Below are 16,170 nucleotides of genomic sequence, written 5' to 3'. Positions count from 1 at the left end.
TGCTAACTGACTAAACAAAATCCAACTTTACTTATGTTCTCAGAGAGTGCTGATCTATTAAGTCACTCTCCGACGAACTGTGTGGGTTGAAGCATGGAGATGCTGATTTTTAGCATGGAAAATTTTTTGCCTGTTTCAAAAGAGAGAGAGAGAAAAAAAGACAATTGTAGCCATTAAAAAAATAAAAAGACCACAGTAATAAATGGCGGCATCAAATACTGACTCCACACTAACAGTGGTGTTTGAAAGGGAGTATCTATAGGTCCTTCTCCTAAAAGTAAACTTTGTTATCTGGCAGTCATAGATTGAAGTATTTGAGTTAGTGTTAAAATGTAAATGTATTTTTTCCTTTTTTTTTTATGTTTATTTAGTTTTGAGAGAGAGAGAGAGAGAGCACATGTGCACGCGCATGTGAGTGAGCAAGGGAGGCATAGAGATGGGGAGACACAGAATCTGAAGCAGGCTCCAGGCTCTGAGCTGTCAACACAGAGCCTGAAGCAGGGCTTGAACTCACGAACCATGAGATCATGTCCTGAGCTGAAGTTGGACTTTTAACCGACTGAGCCACCCAGGTGCTCCAAAATGTAAATGTATCTTTCAAACAGAGTCCATGGAACTCAAAACAACTTTGTCTTTCTTTCCAGAGTTTGAAGTCCTGCCCTATAACGAAGCTGTTATCGCTCTGAGCACCCACATGTGCTCCTGGCAAAATGCTGGAGGGTTACCTGGGCAGCGGGAGGTACAGACTGTGGCCGCGCTGGGGACCCCACTTCGACCCTGCAGAGCGTAGAATCGACTTGCATTCTAAGACTAAAATGGTAAGAGCTTCCCTCTTGAATGCCTCTGAGATCAAGGATCACAACATTTTTCTGTATAAGGTCAGATAGTAAGTATCTTCAGTTTGTGGGGACACCTAGTCTCTGTCTCAATGACTCAACCCCCTGGTATAATGAGACAGCACTCAACGCAGACCCGACGGAAGCGGGGACGCTTGTGTTCCAGTGGCTTAGTCTCTCTGGGCTGCTATAAAAAAAAATAACAAACTAAGTGGTTTATGAATTATAGATATGCATTGCTCACAGTTCTGGAGGCTGGGAAGTCCAAGATCAAGGTGCTGTAAGAATCAGTGTCTTGTGAAACCCCACTTCCTGGTTCAAAGATGGTGTCTTCTTGCTGTGTCCTCACAGGGTGGAAGGGGTGAGGGAGCTCTCTGGGGTCTCTTTTAAGTGCATTCAATTCAATCCCATTCAAGAGGGCTCAATCCGCATGATCCAATCACCTCCCAAGGGCTCCACTTCAGAACACACTGGAGTTTAGGATTTTAACATATGAATTGTGGGGAGGGGCACTACAAACATTCAGTCCACAGCATCCAATAGCACTTTATTTAGGGGTGTTTACATTTGAATTTCATGTAATTTTCATGTGTTAGGAGATATTCTTCTTCTTTTGATTCTTTCTTCAATCATTTAAAAATGTAAAAACCAGGAGCACCTGAGTGGCTCAGTCAGTTAAGTGTCCTGACTACTTCGGCTCAGGTCATGATCTCATGGTTCCTGTGTTCAAGCCCCGCGTCAGGCTCTGTGCTGACAGTAGCTCAGAGCCTGGAGCCTGCTTTTGATTCTGTGTCTCCCTCTCTCTGACCCTCCCCTACTGATGCTGTCTCTCTCTCTCTCTCTCAGAAATGAAACACTAAAAAGAAAGTAAAAACCATTCTTGGCTTTGCTCTTATCTTCTGGTCCTGATTTAGGTGAACAATTCTTTTTAAAAAATTTTTTCAAATGTTTATTTTTGAGACAGAGTGCAAGCAGGGGAGGGGCAGAGAGAGAGGGAGACACAGAATCCGAAGCAGGCTCCAGGCTCTGAGGTGTCCGCACAGAGCCTGATGCAGGACTTGAACCCACAAACCATGAGATCATGACCTGAGCCGAAGTCAGACGCTTAACTGACTCAGCCACCCAAGCACCCCAACAATTTGTAATGGGTTTACAGATTGCTGTATTTGGCTGTTAGACAGTTTGGAACTACAATTACTTTGGTTTGCCTCAAAAGCAGATAATTTAAAGTGTTAAAATGGTTTGCAGTGATTCTTGTGTTTGAATTAATCGTAAGTAGATTCTAATTAGTAAGTAGTGTTAAATGCTTAAGATGTGTTCCTACTTTTTTCCTAATCTGATACCCCTGTTTTGGAACTTTTTATTTAACTAAGATAATTTCTTAAAAAAATTTTTTTTTAACTTTTATTCATTTCTGACAGACAGAGCCAGAGAGCCAGAGGGGGCTGGGGCAGGTAAAGAGGGAGACAGAGTCTGAAGGAGGCTCCAGCCTCTGAGCTGTCAGCACAGAGTCCGATGCGGGGCTCAAACTCACAAGAGGTGAAATCATGACCTGAGCCGAAGTTGGATGCTTAACCGACTCAACTATCCAGGTGCCCCACGATAATTTAATTTCTACTTAAATAATTATATTACTGATTAAATCTAACAAAATTAAAACCTTAAGAAAAGAAAAAATAGTAGAAAAAACAACAACCTTATGAAATATGTAGACTTTTCCTGAGTTCAGGAAGTTAAAGAACATAGGTTTCTTTGAAATGTCCATCCAACCTTAAGGTTTTCAGAAAACACATTTCAATTCATTTGATTATTTTTGAATGACTATCTAAATGTTGGCTTTTCTGTGTACACATACAATCTGTTATAACCAGGAATTTGGCAGTTACATTTTTTGCAGTAGATGCGAGGTTAAAAAGATCATTTAAATGGAAATAGATCAATTACCCAACAACAATTCCCAATGGCAAAAGGCTCAATGCTGTGGGGATTATTTCCAGAGAAGAGACGGGGAACGGGAGATTTTATATTTCAGAGGCTGCATAACAATGCACATTTCTTCATTTTCACAGACTTCTATAATTATGTTATTTCCTGTTGCTTCAGTAATAAATGGCCACAGCCTCGGGGGCTTAAAACAACACAACTGTATTCTCTAACGGTTCTGGAGGTGAAGTCTGAAGTCAGTTTCAGTGAGCTGAAGGCAAGGTGTCAGAAGGGTGGACTCCTTCTGGGGCCTCTCAGCGGACAAATCGGTTTCCTTGTTTTTTTCAGCTTCTCGCGGCCGCCTGTATTCCTTGACATATGGCCCCTTCCTCCTTACTCAAAATACATTGCTCTAATCTCTGCTTCCATTACCACGTTCCCGTCTCCTCTGGTTCTGATTCCTCCCGTCTTCTCTGGTTCTGATTCCTCCTGTCTCCCTCATAAGGACCACTGATCACAGGCTCGCTCTCTCTCTACGTATGTACACCATTGTTGTCTATGTATATAGCCATCTCTCTCTCTTTTTTTAAAGAAGTTATCCTACCTCTTTTTTTTTTTAAAGTTTATTTATTTTGAGAGAAAGAGAAAGTGTGGATGGGGAGGGGTGGAGAGAAAGGAGGAGAGAGAGAATTCCAAGCAGGCTCCACATTGTCAGAGCAGAGCATGATGTGGTGCTCGAACTCATAAGCTGTGAGATCATGACCTGAGTCAAAGTTGGATGCTTAACTGACTGAACCACCCGGGTGCCCCTGTATATAGTCATCTGAAGTACAAATGTTGTATCAGAATATATTAAAATGCCCTGATCACTAAGAAATGGTAAGACCCCGTCTTTTTTAAATTAGTTTTGAGACAGAGCATGAGCGGGGGAGGGGCAGAGAGAGAGGGAGACACAGAATCTGAAACAGGCTCCAGGCTCTGAGCTGTCAGCACAGAACCCGACGCGGGGCTCGAACCCACGAACCGTGAGATCATGACCTGAGCCGAAGTCAGACACTTAACCGACTGAGCCACCCAGGCGCCCTAAGACCCCATCTTAAGATACTATGAATCAAGAGAGGAGACATAGGAATGAAGAGGTTTAAATGCTGGAGTGAGGGCAGTGGATGGGTTTGGCATGTAGGACCTGAGTTTCCTATGGCACATCCATAAGCTGATGTCTAACAGAAGGTCAGGGACACAGAGCAGAGAAGAGGACTTGGGTGCACAGGGGGCACCCTGTGCGAAGTGGTTAGATGCCCCAGCAACTGCTATGAGGTAAGCTGAGAACTGGGTGTAGGGCAGAGTCCAGCAGCCAGCAGACCAGGATGACTAGGGGACACTGAGTCAGACAGCCGACGGAGGAGGGCCCTTCACTAAGGAACGGAAGCCACCAAACATGGCAGAGGCACTGAGAGGACGAAGATGTCACCTGCCTTCACAGTCATGCAGCTGCTGGTGGCCTCAGTGACATCTGTTTCAGAAGAGTGGGTGGCAGAAGTGGGATTGTGGTGGGTTGAGGAATGGAAATAGCATGTGGAGAACAATCCTTTGAGAGACTTGGGCTACAGAGACATCTGGGGAAGTGGTTTGGAAGGCCCAGTCCGTGAAAGCCTACAGAACGGGGAGACTTCTGCTTACTTTGTAAACTCTTAGGGTGTCCTTGTTATGTCCCAGGCACTGCGCTACACTATTCTTGCAAATAGTAACTCATTTAGTCCTTGGAGTGGTTAATTTTTTGTGTCTACTCGCCTAGGCCACTGTCTCGGGATATTCAGTCAAACACATGTGGAGGTTGCCCTGAAGGCATGTTTAAAATGAGATTAACACAAAAAGATAAAATGAGATTAACATATAAATCAGGAGGCTGAGTGAAGCAGATTAGGCTGTAAGGTGGGTGGGCCTCACCTAGTCAGTTGAAGGCATTAAGAAAAAGACTGAGATCCCCGAGGAAGAGGAAATTCCGCCAGCAGACTACCTTTGGGCTCAAACTGCAACATCAACTCTTCCCTGGGTCTCCAGCCTGCTGGCCCACCCCGCAGATTTTGGACTGGTCAGCCTCCACAAATCTGTTAGCCCCTTCCTTAAAATCAATCCCTCTCTTTCCTTCTTTGTGCGCACACACACATACCCCTTCTTGGTTCTGTTTCTCTGGAGAACTCTGACTGATACACTCTTTGTAACGACATTAAGTACTATTATTATCAACCCCATTTGACAGTTGAGGGTTTCATAGTTGAGGAAACTACGGCACAGAGAGGTTACATAATTCCTCTGGGGCCACACAGCCAGTGGGTAGCTGAGCTGGATTTCCAATCCGGTGTGTCCCCAGAGCCCTTGCTCTTAACCACATGCCATGCTGTTGCTCATGGGCACATGTGGGGCCGACTGGGAGGTCCAGGGAGAGAAGCAGAATATATAAGGGAACAAGAGCCCCAACAAATGCATGTCTTATACAAATGAGAAAACGGGCACAGTGATTTGCTCCAGGTGGGACCTACAGCCTTACAAGCAGATCCAGGTTTTCAGGATACAAAATATGAGCTGTCTCCCTTCTCCTCATCCTTTCTCCCGTGTTCTTCTGAGATTCTCTCAGTCACACCCCTCCCAGTCTGTCTTCTGGGAGGCGCAGGGCTCCTTCCGTCCTGACCCTCATCACAGCGTCTCCAAAAGTCACTACACTGTGGAGAACACACGTCAGCGGTAGCCTGTCTCTCACAGAGCAGGACATGTTGCTGCAGCGGCACCACCCATTCTTCAATGTCAAAGTTGGTACGTCTCGTACAATCAGAGAATTCCACACAAATTATGATGGCGTCTGTTAGTAGTTATTGGGAAAGTAAAACAAAGCAAAGCAACACAAAACCAAACCCCACCAAACCCTGGATACACAACGGGCATTTATTTTCAGATATAAATTCCCAGAACTATAATTTGCCTACTCAAGGAAAGAGATTGATTATCTTTGAAAACACATTTGCTATCAAACATCTCCCAATAATCTTTAGGTATGTTCTAACAAATTAAAATCCTGGACTGGGGTATCCCAAAACTGGTGTTTTCAAACTCAACTTCCATGGGAACCCTTCTAAGAACTGGAGGGGTAGATGGATGCAGGTGGTAGGAAAATCTAAGCGCATGAGCAGGTGTGCCTACATTGTTGGGTTGAGTGTCAAGTGTAAAACTTCCTAGAGAAAAATGTGGAAACGTGTATTAAAAGCTTTAGAATTTTGTACTTATTTACTTATTTATTTAATTTGAGAAGTGGGGGAGAAGGGCAGAGGGAGAGAGAGAGAGAGAGAGAGGGAGAGAGAGAGAGACAGACAGAGAGAGAATCCCAAGCAGGCTAGACCCTCAGTGCAGAGCCTAACATGGGGCTTGATCCCACGACCCTGGGACCATGACCTGTGCCGAAATCAAGAGCCAGACACTCAACTGACCAAACCACCCAGGGACCCCTGGCATTCCTAGAATTTTGTACACGTTAAAAAATTTTTTTAAGTAGGCTCCATGCCCAGCATGGGGCTTGAACTCACGACCCTGAAATCAAGACTTGCGTGCTCTATCCGACTGAGCCACCCAGGTGACCCCATCCCCATGTATATTTTTAATCGAACAGTTCCACTTCCTTTAACATGTTATCCTGTGGAAATAATCATGGCCAGGCCTAAAGATTTAGCTACAAAGATATTCATTACAGCACTGGCAAGAATAGTAATGTTTTCTCTAATTACAGGGTGGAGAGCAACCAAATTATGACACATCCATCTAATGAAATGCTATGCAATCATTAATTTTGACATTGCAGAGTAACAGCTGATGCCATGGAAAGATGTTTATGACACACAAGTGATTCTTCAAAGCAAGTTATAGAGCAGTACCTAGCGTACAATCCCATTTCTGTTAAAAATCTATTTTGTGGAAGGCAGCCTTTCTGAGAGGGCCCAGTGGTCCCCACCTCTTGGTGTCTACACGCTTGTGGGGTCCACCCCACATGGTACCAGTGTTGGGCTCTGTGACCAACAACACATCAAAAGAAGTGACGGTGTATCACTTTCACTTCACATCAGGTTATAAAAGACTGTGACTTCCACTTTGCCCACTTGTCTTTCTGTATTTTTACTTTATTTTATTTTTCCTCCCAGATCCTTGGCTCTAGTGAAAGCAAGCGGCCATGTTGTAAGGCATGCTATGGGGAGACCCACACGGCAGGAACTGAAGCCTCTGGCCAGAAGCTAGTGAGGAGCAGAGGCCCGCAAAACACCCGTGAGTGAGACTGGACGCACGGCCGCTAGCCGCCCCCTAGACCTCGAGACAAATGCAGCCCCAGCTGACAGCCTGACCACTACCTTGTTGGAGAACCCGACCCAGAGCCCCCCAGCTGGGCTGTGATTGGATTCCGGACCCTCTCGGAATGTGACATAAGAGATGTGCACTGTTACTTAAAGCTGCTACGTTTTCGGGCAATTTGTTAGGCACCAATAGATAACGAACATGTATGTGCAGAGAGAAATGACCAGAAGGATATAATCCCAACTACTATTAGTGGTTTTCTCCCAGTGGTGGCATTATGGGTAATTTTTATTTTCTCTTCTGGTATGTTGTTGGCAATGTTTTTCCTTTTGCGTTAAACAGAAACCCACACGACCATGAGAGATCATGGAAGCTAGAGCATAAAAGGATAAAGATTAGGGGGCCAATTTTAGCTCTAATAAAGATTCAAGTCAATTAACTTAAATGTACACACAAAACCAAAACCAAAACACCCTCTAAAAGAGTGTGCCTGCCTGGCACCGTGGAATTAAGCCTCACCTACCAGAAGCCACGAAATACGCTGTGGGCAGCGGAATTCAGTAACCTCAAGGAAAGGAGACTTGCATAGATATCTTAAAAGGAAAAATCAAACAGTAATGAAGTCACCTGCTAGCCAATCACTGGAGCCATGCTTACCCAGCTTCTGGTCAAATCGCCACGCCGCGACATAGGCATTGTGCCTCAGACTGCTCGGTGTGGCCAGGGGCACGGAGACATAAATGGGGCCGTCCACCAGCACCGGCGTTCCATCACTGCTGAGCAAGTGGACACTGACGGCTGTGACTGGGGTCAGGTCATACCTGGTGCCGTTTCCTGGAAGCAAGACGGAATCTCCATCACGTGCACAGAAAGGCCCGATGTGGGGCCGCTGCAACCATGAGCGACAAGATAGTAACAGTCACCATTCACCAAGGGCCTCCTATAGGCCAGGGACTGCACTGAGCACTTTGCGTGTATAAAATCCTCGTGGTTGGATCTGGGATCGAAGCTCAGGTTTGCTGACTCTAACTACTGGGCTTTGCTTTCAGAAAGGGCCTCAAAAGGAAGAGACTCCTGGATGGTGTCAGAAGAGCGTATGCGTAGAACTCTCTGAAATCAACCCCTATACAAAGTGAGCCCCACCCACACATTAATTACTCAGCAGATCACCATAACGAAACCAAATGTTTCACATTACAGACTACTTTCAAAAAGAAGGGGGGCAGTTGTTTCAAGGAGCGCCTCAGAATATTAACTTACTTCTACTAAAAGTACCCTACTGAAAACTCCGGACTGGAAAGATTTAGGAGTTATTTTAGTTGCCATTGTTATTGTGATCTGTTTAAAAGGAATTTAACAGGCCAATTATTCTATATTGGGGCCTTTTCTTCTCCAAGCCAAGCCTTTAATGACTGTCTACTTTATGGATAAATTAGGGAATGCTCTGGACAGTGATATTGTATTTATACACTTAAGCGATTCAGTTTAGAGCAATTTTTCTGCAGTGAAATGTAATATCACACAAAACATTCACTGTCATAATTTCAAATCTTGAGCACAATGACAAATGCACAGTGATAAAGACATTTAAGCTCCATTAGAATATAATCTACAGGATTTCTTATTAAGCTACTTACTTAGGTATCTACCCATCAACTACTCAAGCCGATGCAAACCACCACTTAGGACTAGATGTAAACATTTAAGGGAAATGTAGTGAATTTTAGAGTTTTCAACACAAGTGCTGGCCAAACGCTTTGTAGAGCAATTTATATATAGATCACAGCAGCACTACCATTTACGATTTATAGCCATCTGTTTGTCATTGAAGGAACAGGCATGGTAATGGGAATTTGGTTAAAAGGTCCATGTTGGAATCACAGGCTCAAGTTGTGAAATCTTAGTCTAGCCTTTTCGCTGTAAAGAACAGAAAGCCAAACCCCAGAATCTACCTATTTCTGGTCAAAATATCTTCTGGGATGAGACCTAAAACAGTGCCAACTGCCCAAAGGGGAGGCAGAGGCAAAGCCGGGTCTCCGGTGTAGCTCCCTAGGTTCTGTTAGACTCTCTGGATGGGACAGGACTGCAAACAAAGAGAAATTAAGAAACTTACTAGACTCTGTATCAACAACTTATCGATCGATAACGTTTTCAAATCAGGAAGTGCTGCTTTCAGTGAACCTGAGGCAGGATGAGGCAGGAGAGGGAAGCGGCAGGTAGAGCAGGTAAATGCTCCGGACTCACCCCCCATCCCTTCCTCCCACTTAACTCTGCCTCCTGATTCCCCACTCGTCACCTTTCGATTCTCCCTTCCTATTTTCCTGCACATTCCCGGCCCAGGAAGCCGGGGCTGAGGCCCCAGAGGCACCACTAGCTGTGTCCGTGGCTCCGGTAAGTTACTTTGCCCCTTTGGGATTTGCTTTTCTCATGTGCATTATCTGGACTAGATGATTTACCCAGGAGTCTATGGAAAGAAACAGGCTAGGCTCTAAACACTGAGAAGTAAGCATAGCATTGCAGAAAAGGGCATATTAATTTAAAGTTATATGCGTTAGCTTCTGGAGATTCAATGTGCTTTTACAAGTTCTCTGTTAGAAGACGCAGCAGGGAGTTATTCCTGCCTTCTCAGTGCGCCGCTAAATGCCCACTCCTGTTCCCCGCCTTCTAAAACACCCTCCCTTGGACCCTTTCTTTATTCTGGAACGATCCACACTTTGAAGGGCTCGATTGTTTGCGTTCCAGTCCTTGTTGTAAGACTGCAACTCTACAGGAAGCACCGAGTTCTGTACATAATGAGGACTTTCCTTCTTGTTCCCCCTTGATGTCACCAGGCTCCTGTCACGTCCCAAGAAAGCGGGAGTCAGGCAAAGGCAGCAGGGGGAGGGGCAGCACCACCGGACCAAGCTTAGGAGGCCTCGGGCCCGTCACTTTTAACATGAGGGGTTTTGCCCAAGGAGCACCTATGGTCTTGCTTGGCTTTGCGTCCAGCTACCAACTTTGCTGGATGTTCGTCATTCTACTGACTCTACTCTGTCTTCCTGGAGTTACTAGCAGAAGTCGTTTCTTGAGAACCGCTTGGGAATGTCAGAACTGTCGTGTGCAAGAAATTTCTTAGCAACCAGAGTGCGGACTGTGATGCTCTGAAGGTGCAGGGTTGGGGCCTGTGCTGCCCTGTGTGACGCCAGGACACTACGGAGCACGTGGACGTGGCTGGGCGAGTGAGGAAGTGGCCCAAATCTCCCTGTGGCTCAGTTTTTCCATTTACGACTTTGGAAACTCCCTCTGATCCAGACACCACCAAGGACCCTCTGGGGAGACCAGCCTGCGGAGTGCTCTCCAATCCTGCCTGTGGGCTCCATGCACTTCTGCTGGACTCTAGTGAAGCCAGGGCCTGCCGCTCCCCCCTGGCATGCGTGGGCCAGGCCCTCACACAAAGCTGCAATCTCTTAGATGCATTTTACCAAACAGGAGGCAGGCAAGCAATGGGGGGGTGGGAGGGAGCAGAAGAGAGGCTATGCACAATGTGAAACCAGACCCAGGCCCCTGGCTGATGAGATGTGGGGGTGCTGAGCCGAGCCCACATGCCCACGCCCTCCTGGGGTGTGAGCGGACACACCGTGGGGTGGCCGCCTTTCCCAGCAGTGCTCAAACGAGGTCTGATCCTTCCCGCGTCAAGTATCAGTTATTTCAGTGGAAAAGAGGTTGCTTGTAACCTTCTAAAGACCTTCTTTCTTCCTCCCTGAAATAACAGTCATTTTAAAATAAAACAAACTCCTCTGAAATCAATAGTCCTACGTCTCTGTGTTCTTCTCCCTTGCCCATCGTCTCGGATTCCATAATTTATTCAAGAGCTCTTGGAAGTGGGGCACAGAAAAATTAAAGAGTTCTGAGGAATGAGGTCGCCCCTCCAAGGTAGGGTTTTATGCTTGTGCACTATTTACTGGGGAGACTGGGTAGAGGGTGCCTGATGCTCTCAAATTGTACGTTTTCCTGTTCCCGGAAATACGACTTTTCTCCTAGGCCTGTATGCTTAAAGGAAAAGTCAACAATCTCCCCTGGTAATACTTACTTAAAGTGGCCACCACACATTTTTACCTCATGGCCAATTACAGATGCATTAATTGCATCTTCGGGCAAAGACTGAAGTAAGAAGCAGCATTTCTGAAGGCAGGTGCCACAGGCAGGTGCCACAAAAGCGAGGAACAGATCACCAGGTCATCCTGATCGGTCCCCAGAAACCTGTCAGCATTCTACACAACGGATCAGATGCTGTAGGTATAAAGAACTTTTTCAGAAGGATCCGAGATCCGTTTATGCAAAGCCCTGGACAGCTCAGTGAAATTCAATAAAAGCGTTCCTGGGAGATGCAGTCACCTCCTTACCTCTGGGATTTAACCCAGAACAGCCTCTGGGTTTCACATCAGACGTGTGGGGAAGACAAGAGGGGAGACCAGAAATGATTCAGGACTTGAGTCCCACTGCCTGGGACGAGGGACCAGGTTAGTGCCCAGTGCGCTGTTGGCTGAGAACCGGTCTTTCACTGATAAGGAATTATTACGTATTCTCTGGCTGGTGGTTTCCAGTGTCTCTGTTTTTTTTTGTTTTTGTTTTTGTTTTTGTTTTTTAGCTCTGTGTGTCATGCCAGAATAGGGTGACACTGACAGAGCTCACTTCGAGGTCTGTCAGGAAAGGATTCAAATCAACTTCAAAGCCTGGCCAGTGTCTGTCAAGTAGAGGCAGAGATAACAGCACAGAGGATGGGAAGATGTGAGAACATGCTGGATGGGGATAGACGGCGGAGAGCAGAGGAACCCACCCCAAAAGGCTCCTGATCCTAGAAATGGCACCCCCGTGTCCCCACACTCTGCCCCAGACCAGTGCCAGCCCTCCCCCGCCCTGCTGTGACACAGGGGTGTGTGGGTGGGCAGTGCATCCTATAGACTCCAGGGGCCAGTGGGATAGAGGGGCAGAGAGCCTCTGACTCTGACCTTACTTACACTCGAAAAAACAAAAACACAACAATTTCAATGAAAAGCACGTCTCTGAATTAAATCTGTGTAGTCTCCCAGAGGGGAGCTCAGAAGGTACAGGAGTCCAAATGACTGAAGCAGACAAAGTCAGTAGAATACACTGCAGCGGTGTCGACTGGATTCCTTAACACAGTTTCAACACCCTTGAACTTCCCGGCTTCGGTTCTTCCGTTTAGTAGGAACCCTTCCAGCCCCACAGAAAAATTCAAGCACAGGAGCCCCAGCTGAGAAGGGGAGAGACTCCGGTTACCTGTTCCATTCCCATCCAGGCCTCGCAAGTAAGGAAAGCTGTCCACCTCGGAGGGCGAGCTGGCGGCAGTGAGGAAAGCCGTCAGGTCGCTGTAGCTGGTGTTCTCAGGCAGCCGCAGGGCTCTCCGCTGGAAGTGAACGCGAGGCTGTGGCCGGGCACCTGCAGAAATGAACTTGTGAGTTACCTCCCGAAGGGGCAGTCAATCTAAGGAAACCAGGAAGTGCTTCTCCACGTTTTGGCACGCCTCCCCTCCACCCGCCTCCTCCCCGCGTCTCCTCCCCTCCCCCAGTCACAGCGGGGCGCAAAGATGTGACAACATGCTATTATGGGGACAGGAATAATAGCCCATTGTCACATTTGTTTTGACACAGGATGTCATTTGCGTTTTTAACAAAAAGCTTTCCCAAGTCCTGTTTGAGAGCAAGCTTTTCACTGCCCAGTTTGCCTATGCATGGGGGGTGGCGTTTAGGGAAAGGAAGTCCACAGGAGGGAAAGGAGTAGATGACAATTCATCTCTTTACACAAACAAAGCAAGAGATACCCTTTGATGCTGTTACAGGAGCCTCCTGCATCTTCTGGTAGAATCTGGTTTCACTCCACACACCACACAGCAGAGCCAAGGGAGTAAGTGTGCAGCCTGGGCAAGAATTACTAACAAGAGCCCAACAGTAACGAAACCCCTTCCTCTGGAGGAAGCAGCCATGTGGCATCCAGTCTTGGCCGGCGGGGGGTGCGCAGCTTAGGTTGACGATTTGGGGACGAGACCCTGGGAGTGAAGTGGAGGTGCCGTGGCTCTGTCACACACAGCTCCTGTGTGCAGAAGGACGGCGTGGGCCCACTCAGTCAGCATCTGACAGCACCTGCAGTTCGACTGTGCTCCACGTGGCGTATTGACTGCAAAGCCCGAACCCGTGTTTACCTAATGCTCTGGTGACAGCTGCGAGACGTCAGTCAAGGTGCTAAGTCATCCTTAAGGTGCAAAAACACCCTTAAGACAAAAATGAATACAATTGGGAGTGATAGCGCTTTACCACTGAAAGTACACCCTTGTGTGGATTAAAAGACTGATTCCTCAAAAGCAGTGATCCACCCTGGCGCTGGAGTCACTGCACAGTCTGCCCAGGGCTTGTGGTTTCCCTGTGGTCGGCTGGGGGCACCCTCCCCACAGTCCAGGGCAGTCAGGAACCATAGCCTTGCCCTGAGTGGATGGTCTTTATGCCGATTCCATGGTTCCTTTTAACCCTGGATCAGAAACTCTTCAGTGGGGAATAAGCTTATCCAACATGGTTCTAGCATAAGGGAGTTTTAGAGTCCAAAGGATCAACTAGCCCACACCTCACTTCTACAGGTGAGGCCACAGAAGCCCCATGGACATCGAGTTGGGGTAGGCTGGCTTGAGTGTGATATCCAAGATGGCGGAGAGCCAGATGCTGTCCGTACCTCCTACGCATCACTGGTTAGAGGTCTCCGAAGACTGGTTCTGCGCTCCATGAAACACAAGCCCTGCTTCAGGACCCATGGGAGCCAGATGTCCAAAGTCATGACTCCTCTGTCTTTGGTCACCTCCACTGAAACTAACTGGACCCACACGCAATCCTGTTTCAAACCACCGCTTCCTCTCTGTACCCCTATAACAACCCACGGGGATGCACCAGCATCCAAGTGTCTGTCTCTGTTCACTCCCAGCTCTGCTCAGTCTGGTCTCTTCTTTTTATTTCACCAAAGACTGATGTCTTCTGCCTGTCACCTCCTGGTCTGCACAGAGTTGGGACACCTCGCGTCCCCCAGGAGCCCCCCACGCCCAGCAAGGAGCATTCTGCTTCTCTGTTCTCCTTCCGCCTGCTGCACTCAGAGATGGAAAGTCAAAGGCAAGGCCTCCTTTTCCATCTCCTAACCCCCGACTACATAACAACATTCACTGCTCCTATTGTGTTGTTTTCAATGAGAGTGAACTTTCTGAGAACTTACTTCCCTTTCTCCACTGTTCTTCGGCCTAAACAATGCTGCTGGTGCCTGCCTGGGTTTCACACAGTGGGGGAAACAAAGAACTTGCAGATACGCAAGTTCTGAAGTGTTCTAAAGTGTGACGGGGCATAGAGAGACTTGTCCTCATGAGGGCTGAGCCAGAACAGGGTGAGATACATGTGTAGCTTTCCAGGCCTCAGGAAGAGCCCCTGTGAGACAGGAAGGCTGAGATTTTTGCAAAGGCTCTTTTGGCTGGAAGGAAGAGAAACCTACTCAAACCAGACCAAGTGAAAAGGGCAGGTGTTCAAAGGTGAAGGGGGACTCAGACTGAGGCCCTCATGGGGACTCGCCGGGAACTTGGGAGACGCCAGACCCCACTGTACCCCAGCTCTCAAGGGCCGCTGGCTGTCTCTCCTGCCCTCCCTCCCATCTCTTTCCCTCTCTCCCTCACCCCTCTCTCTAACAGGCATGCAGCCGGCATACCATGCATGTCAGTGGGAGATGCATCTCACTCCCCTCCGCACCCCTCTTCCCCACTCTCCCGTCTGCTGCCTCCCCTTCCCTTTTTGTGCCAGAGAACTTGGTCACTGGCCAGACATCTGGGGTCTATCTGCTGTGGCTGGCAGGTGGGGGCACAGAAGGTGGTGCCCGGGGCAGGTTTACTAGAAGGGGATGCAGCCTGTCCAGCCGATTGGACACACGCTGTGACCAGCATGACATGGACACCTGTCTGTGAGGGACCAAACACACTCCCCGACACAGAGCAGAGCAAAGGCCAGACCTCTGCCTGCTGAATGACCGAAGACACATGGGAGGAGTTATGTTAAGGGTCGAAGTTACTCTAAGCCTCGATGTAAATGAAATATAAAGTGTCTGTGGGAGGTTGGGGGAGCGGTCATGACCTCAGGCTCATCTTCCTGTATTAGCGCTGCCAGATTTCTGTAATTCCAGGATGGGGTGTGATGGGCTGGGGATGGGGGAGGGACAGAAGGGGTCAGGGCAGGCTAGGTCTTCTCCGGGAGCCTCTCCCACATTCCCTACAACAGCGGTTTTTCAAATTTTCTCCGTTCTCAAACTCAGGGCTCCATCCCCATCCCCTGAATGCTCAGGGTCTGTGTGATGAGCGAGCTTGGGGCAGCCTGAGGGCAAAATGCAGGCTGGTGCATCCCCCACCCCAGGGGGGACGTGTGTGATATTCCTTGGACACTCCCAGCTACCCAAGAACAAAGCAAGGGGTTAAGCGCTTGCCATGGTGATGTGGGAAACAAAGGCAAATGAAACATTAAATTCCTTACTGACGACAGCCCATTGACAAGTCCTTGAGGCCAGTAGAGTGACCTCCCTCTAGGATCTCAGCTGCCTCAAGGATGACACTTTGTAGGAGGCAAAAAGAGAACCTTAGCTTAACGTTATCCCAACCTCGAGGATGCTGTAAGTCAGCTTCCTTTATCTCAACCGCCCCAAGATATGCGCTGGCAATCATGCCCCATGCTTATGGCCCCCCAGATACATCTGAAGGGTCTCGTGACTGAGGTTTTATTAAATGGTAATAAATGGCATTTCCCTAGCAACAGCCAGCCCCTCAAGGTCCTGGAAACCTTGCTTCCAAAATTCCTTAGAGACTTACTCCATCCCTGACCCCCTCCCCACCTGAGGGTATGTAAAGAGTTACCCTTCACAACCCTCACGCAGCTCTCCCTGCCCACGGGTCCTGCGCCGTGCTTTAATAAAATCACCTTTTTCCCACCAAAGATGTCTTCAAGAATTGTTTCTTGGTGGCCGGCTCTGGACCACTCCGCCATCACCCCAAAACTTCATCATGTGTTAATGAAAC

At 47.8% G+C, this 16,170-nt stretch overlaps 1 protein-coding gene across 1 annotated transcript in view; it reads right to left on the bottom strand.

The window, feature by feature from the left end:
- FAM171A1 (family with sequence similarity 171 member A1) overlaps nt 1-16,170 on the bottom strand; it is an 80,141-nt gene that overhangs the window by 23,592 nt on the left and 40,379 nt on the right. Inside the window, exons 4-5 of the mRNA XM_077758403.1 lie at nt 12,372-12,530; nt 7,749-7,925 (exon numbers count right to left, since the gene is read on the bottom strand). Coding sequence (XP_077614529.1) covers nt 7,749-7,925; nt 12,372-12,530 — 336 coding nt within the window. The remainder of the gene's footprint in view (nt 1-7,748; nt 7,926-12,371; nt 12,531-16,170) is intronic.

The sequence above is a fragment of the Crocuta crocuta genome, unplaced genomic scaffold, assembly GCF_008692635.1.
Source record: "Crocuta crocuta isolate KB4526 unplaced genomic scaffold, BGI_CrCroc_1.0 scaffold32, whole genome shotgun sequence".
Taxonomy (NCBI): domain Eukaryota; kingdom Metazoa; phylum Chordata; class Mammalia; order Carnivora; family Hyaenidae; genus Crocuta; species Crocuta crocuta.
The sequence above is the reverse complement of the archived record's forward strand: the minus strand, read 5'-3'. Positions and strand labels throughout refer to the sequence as shown.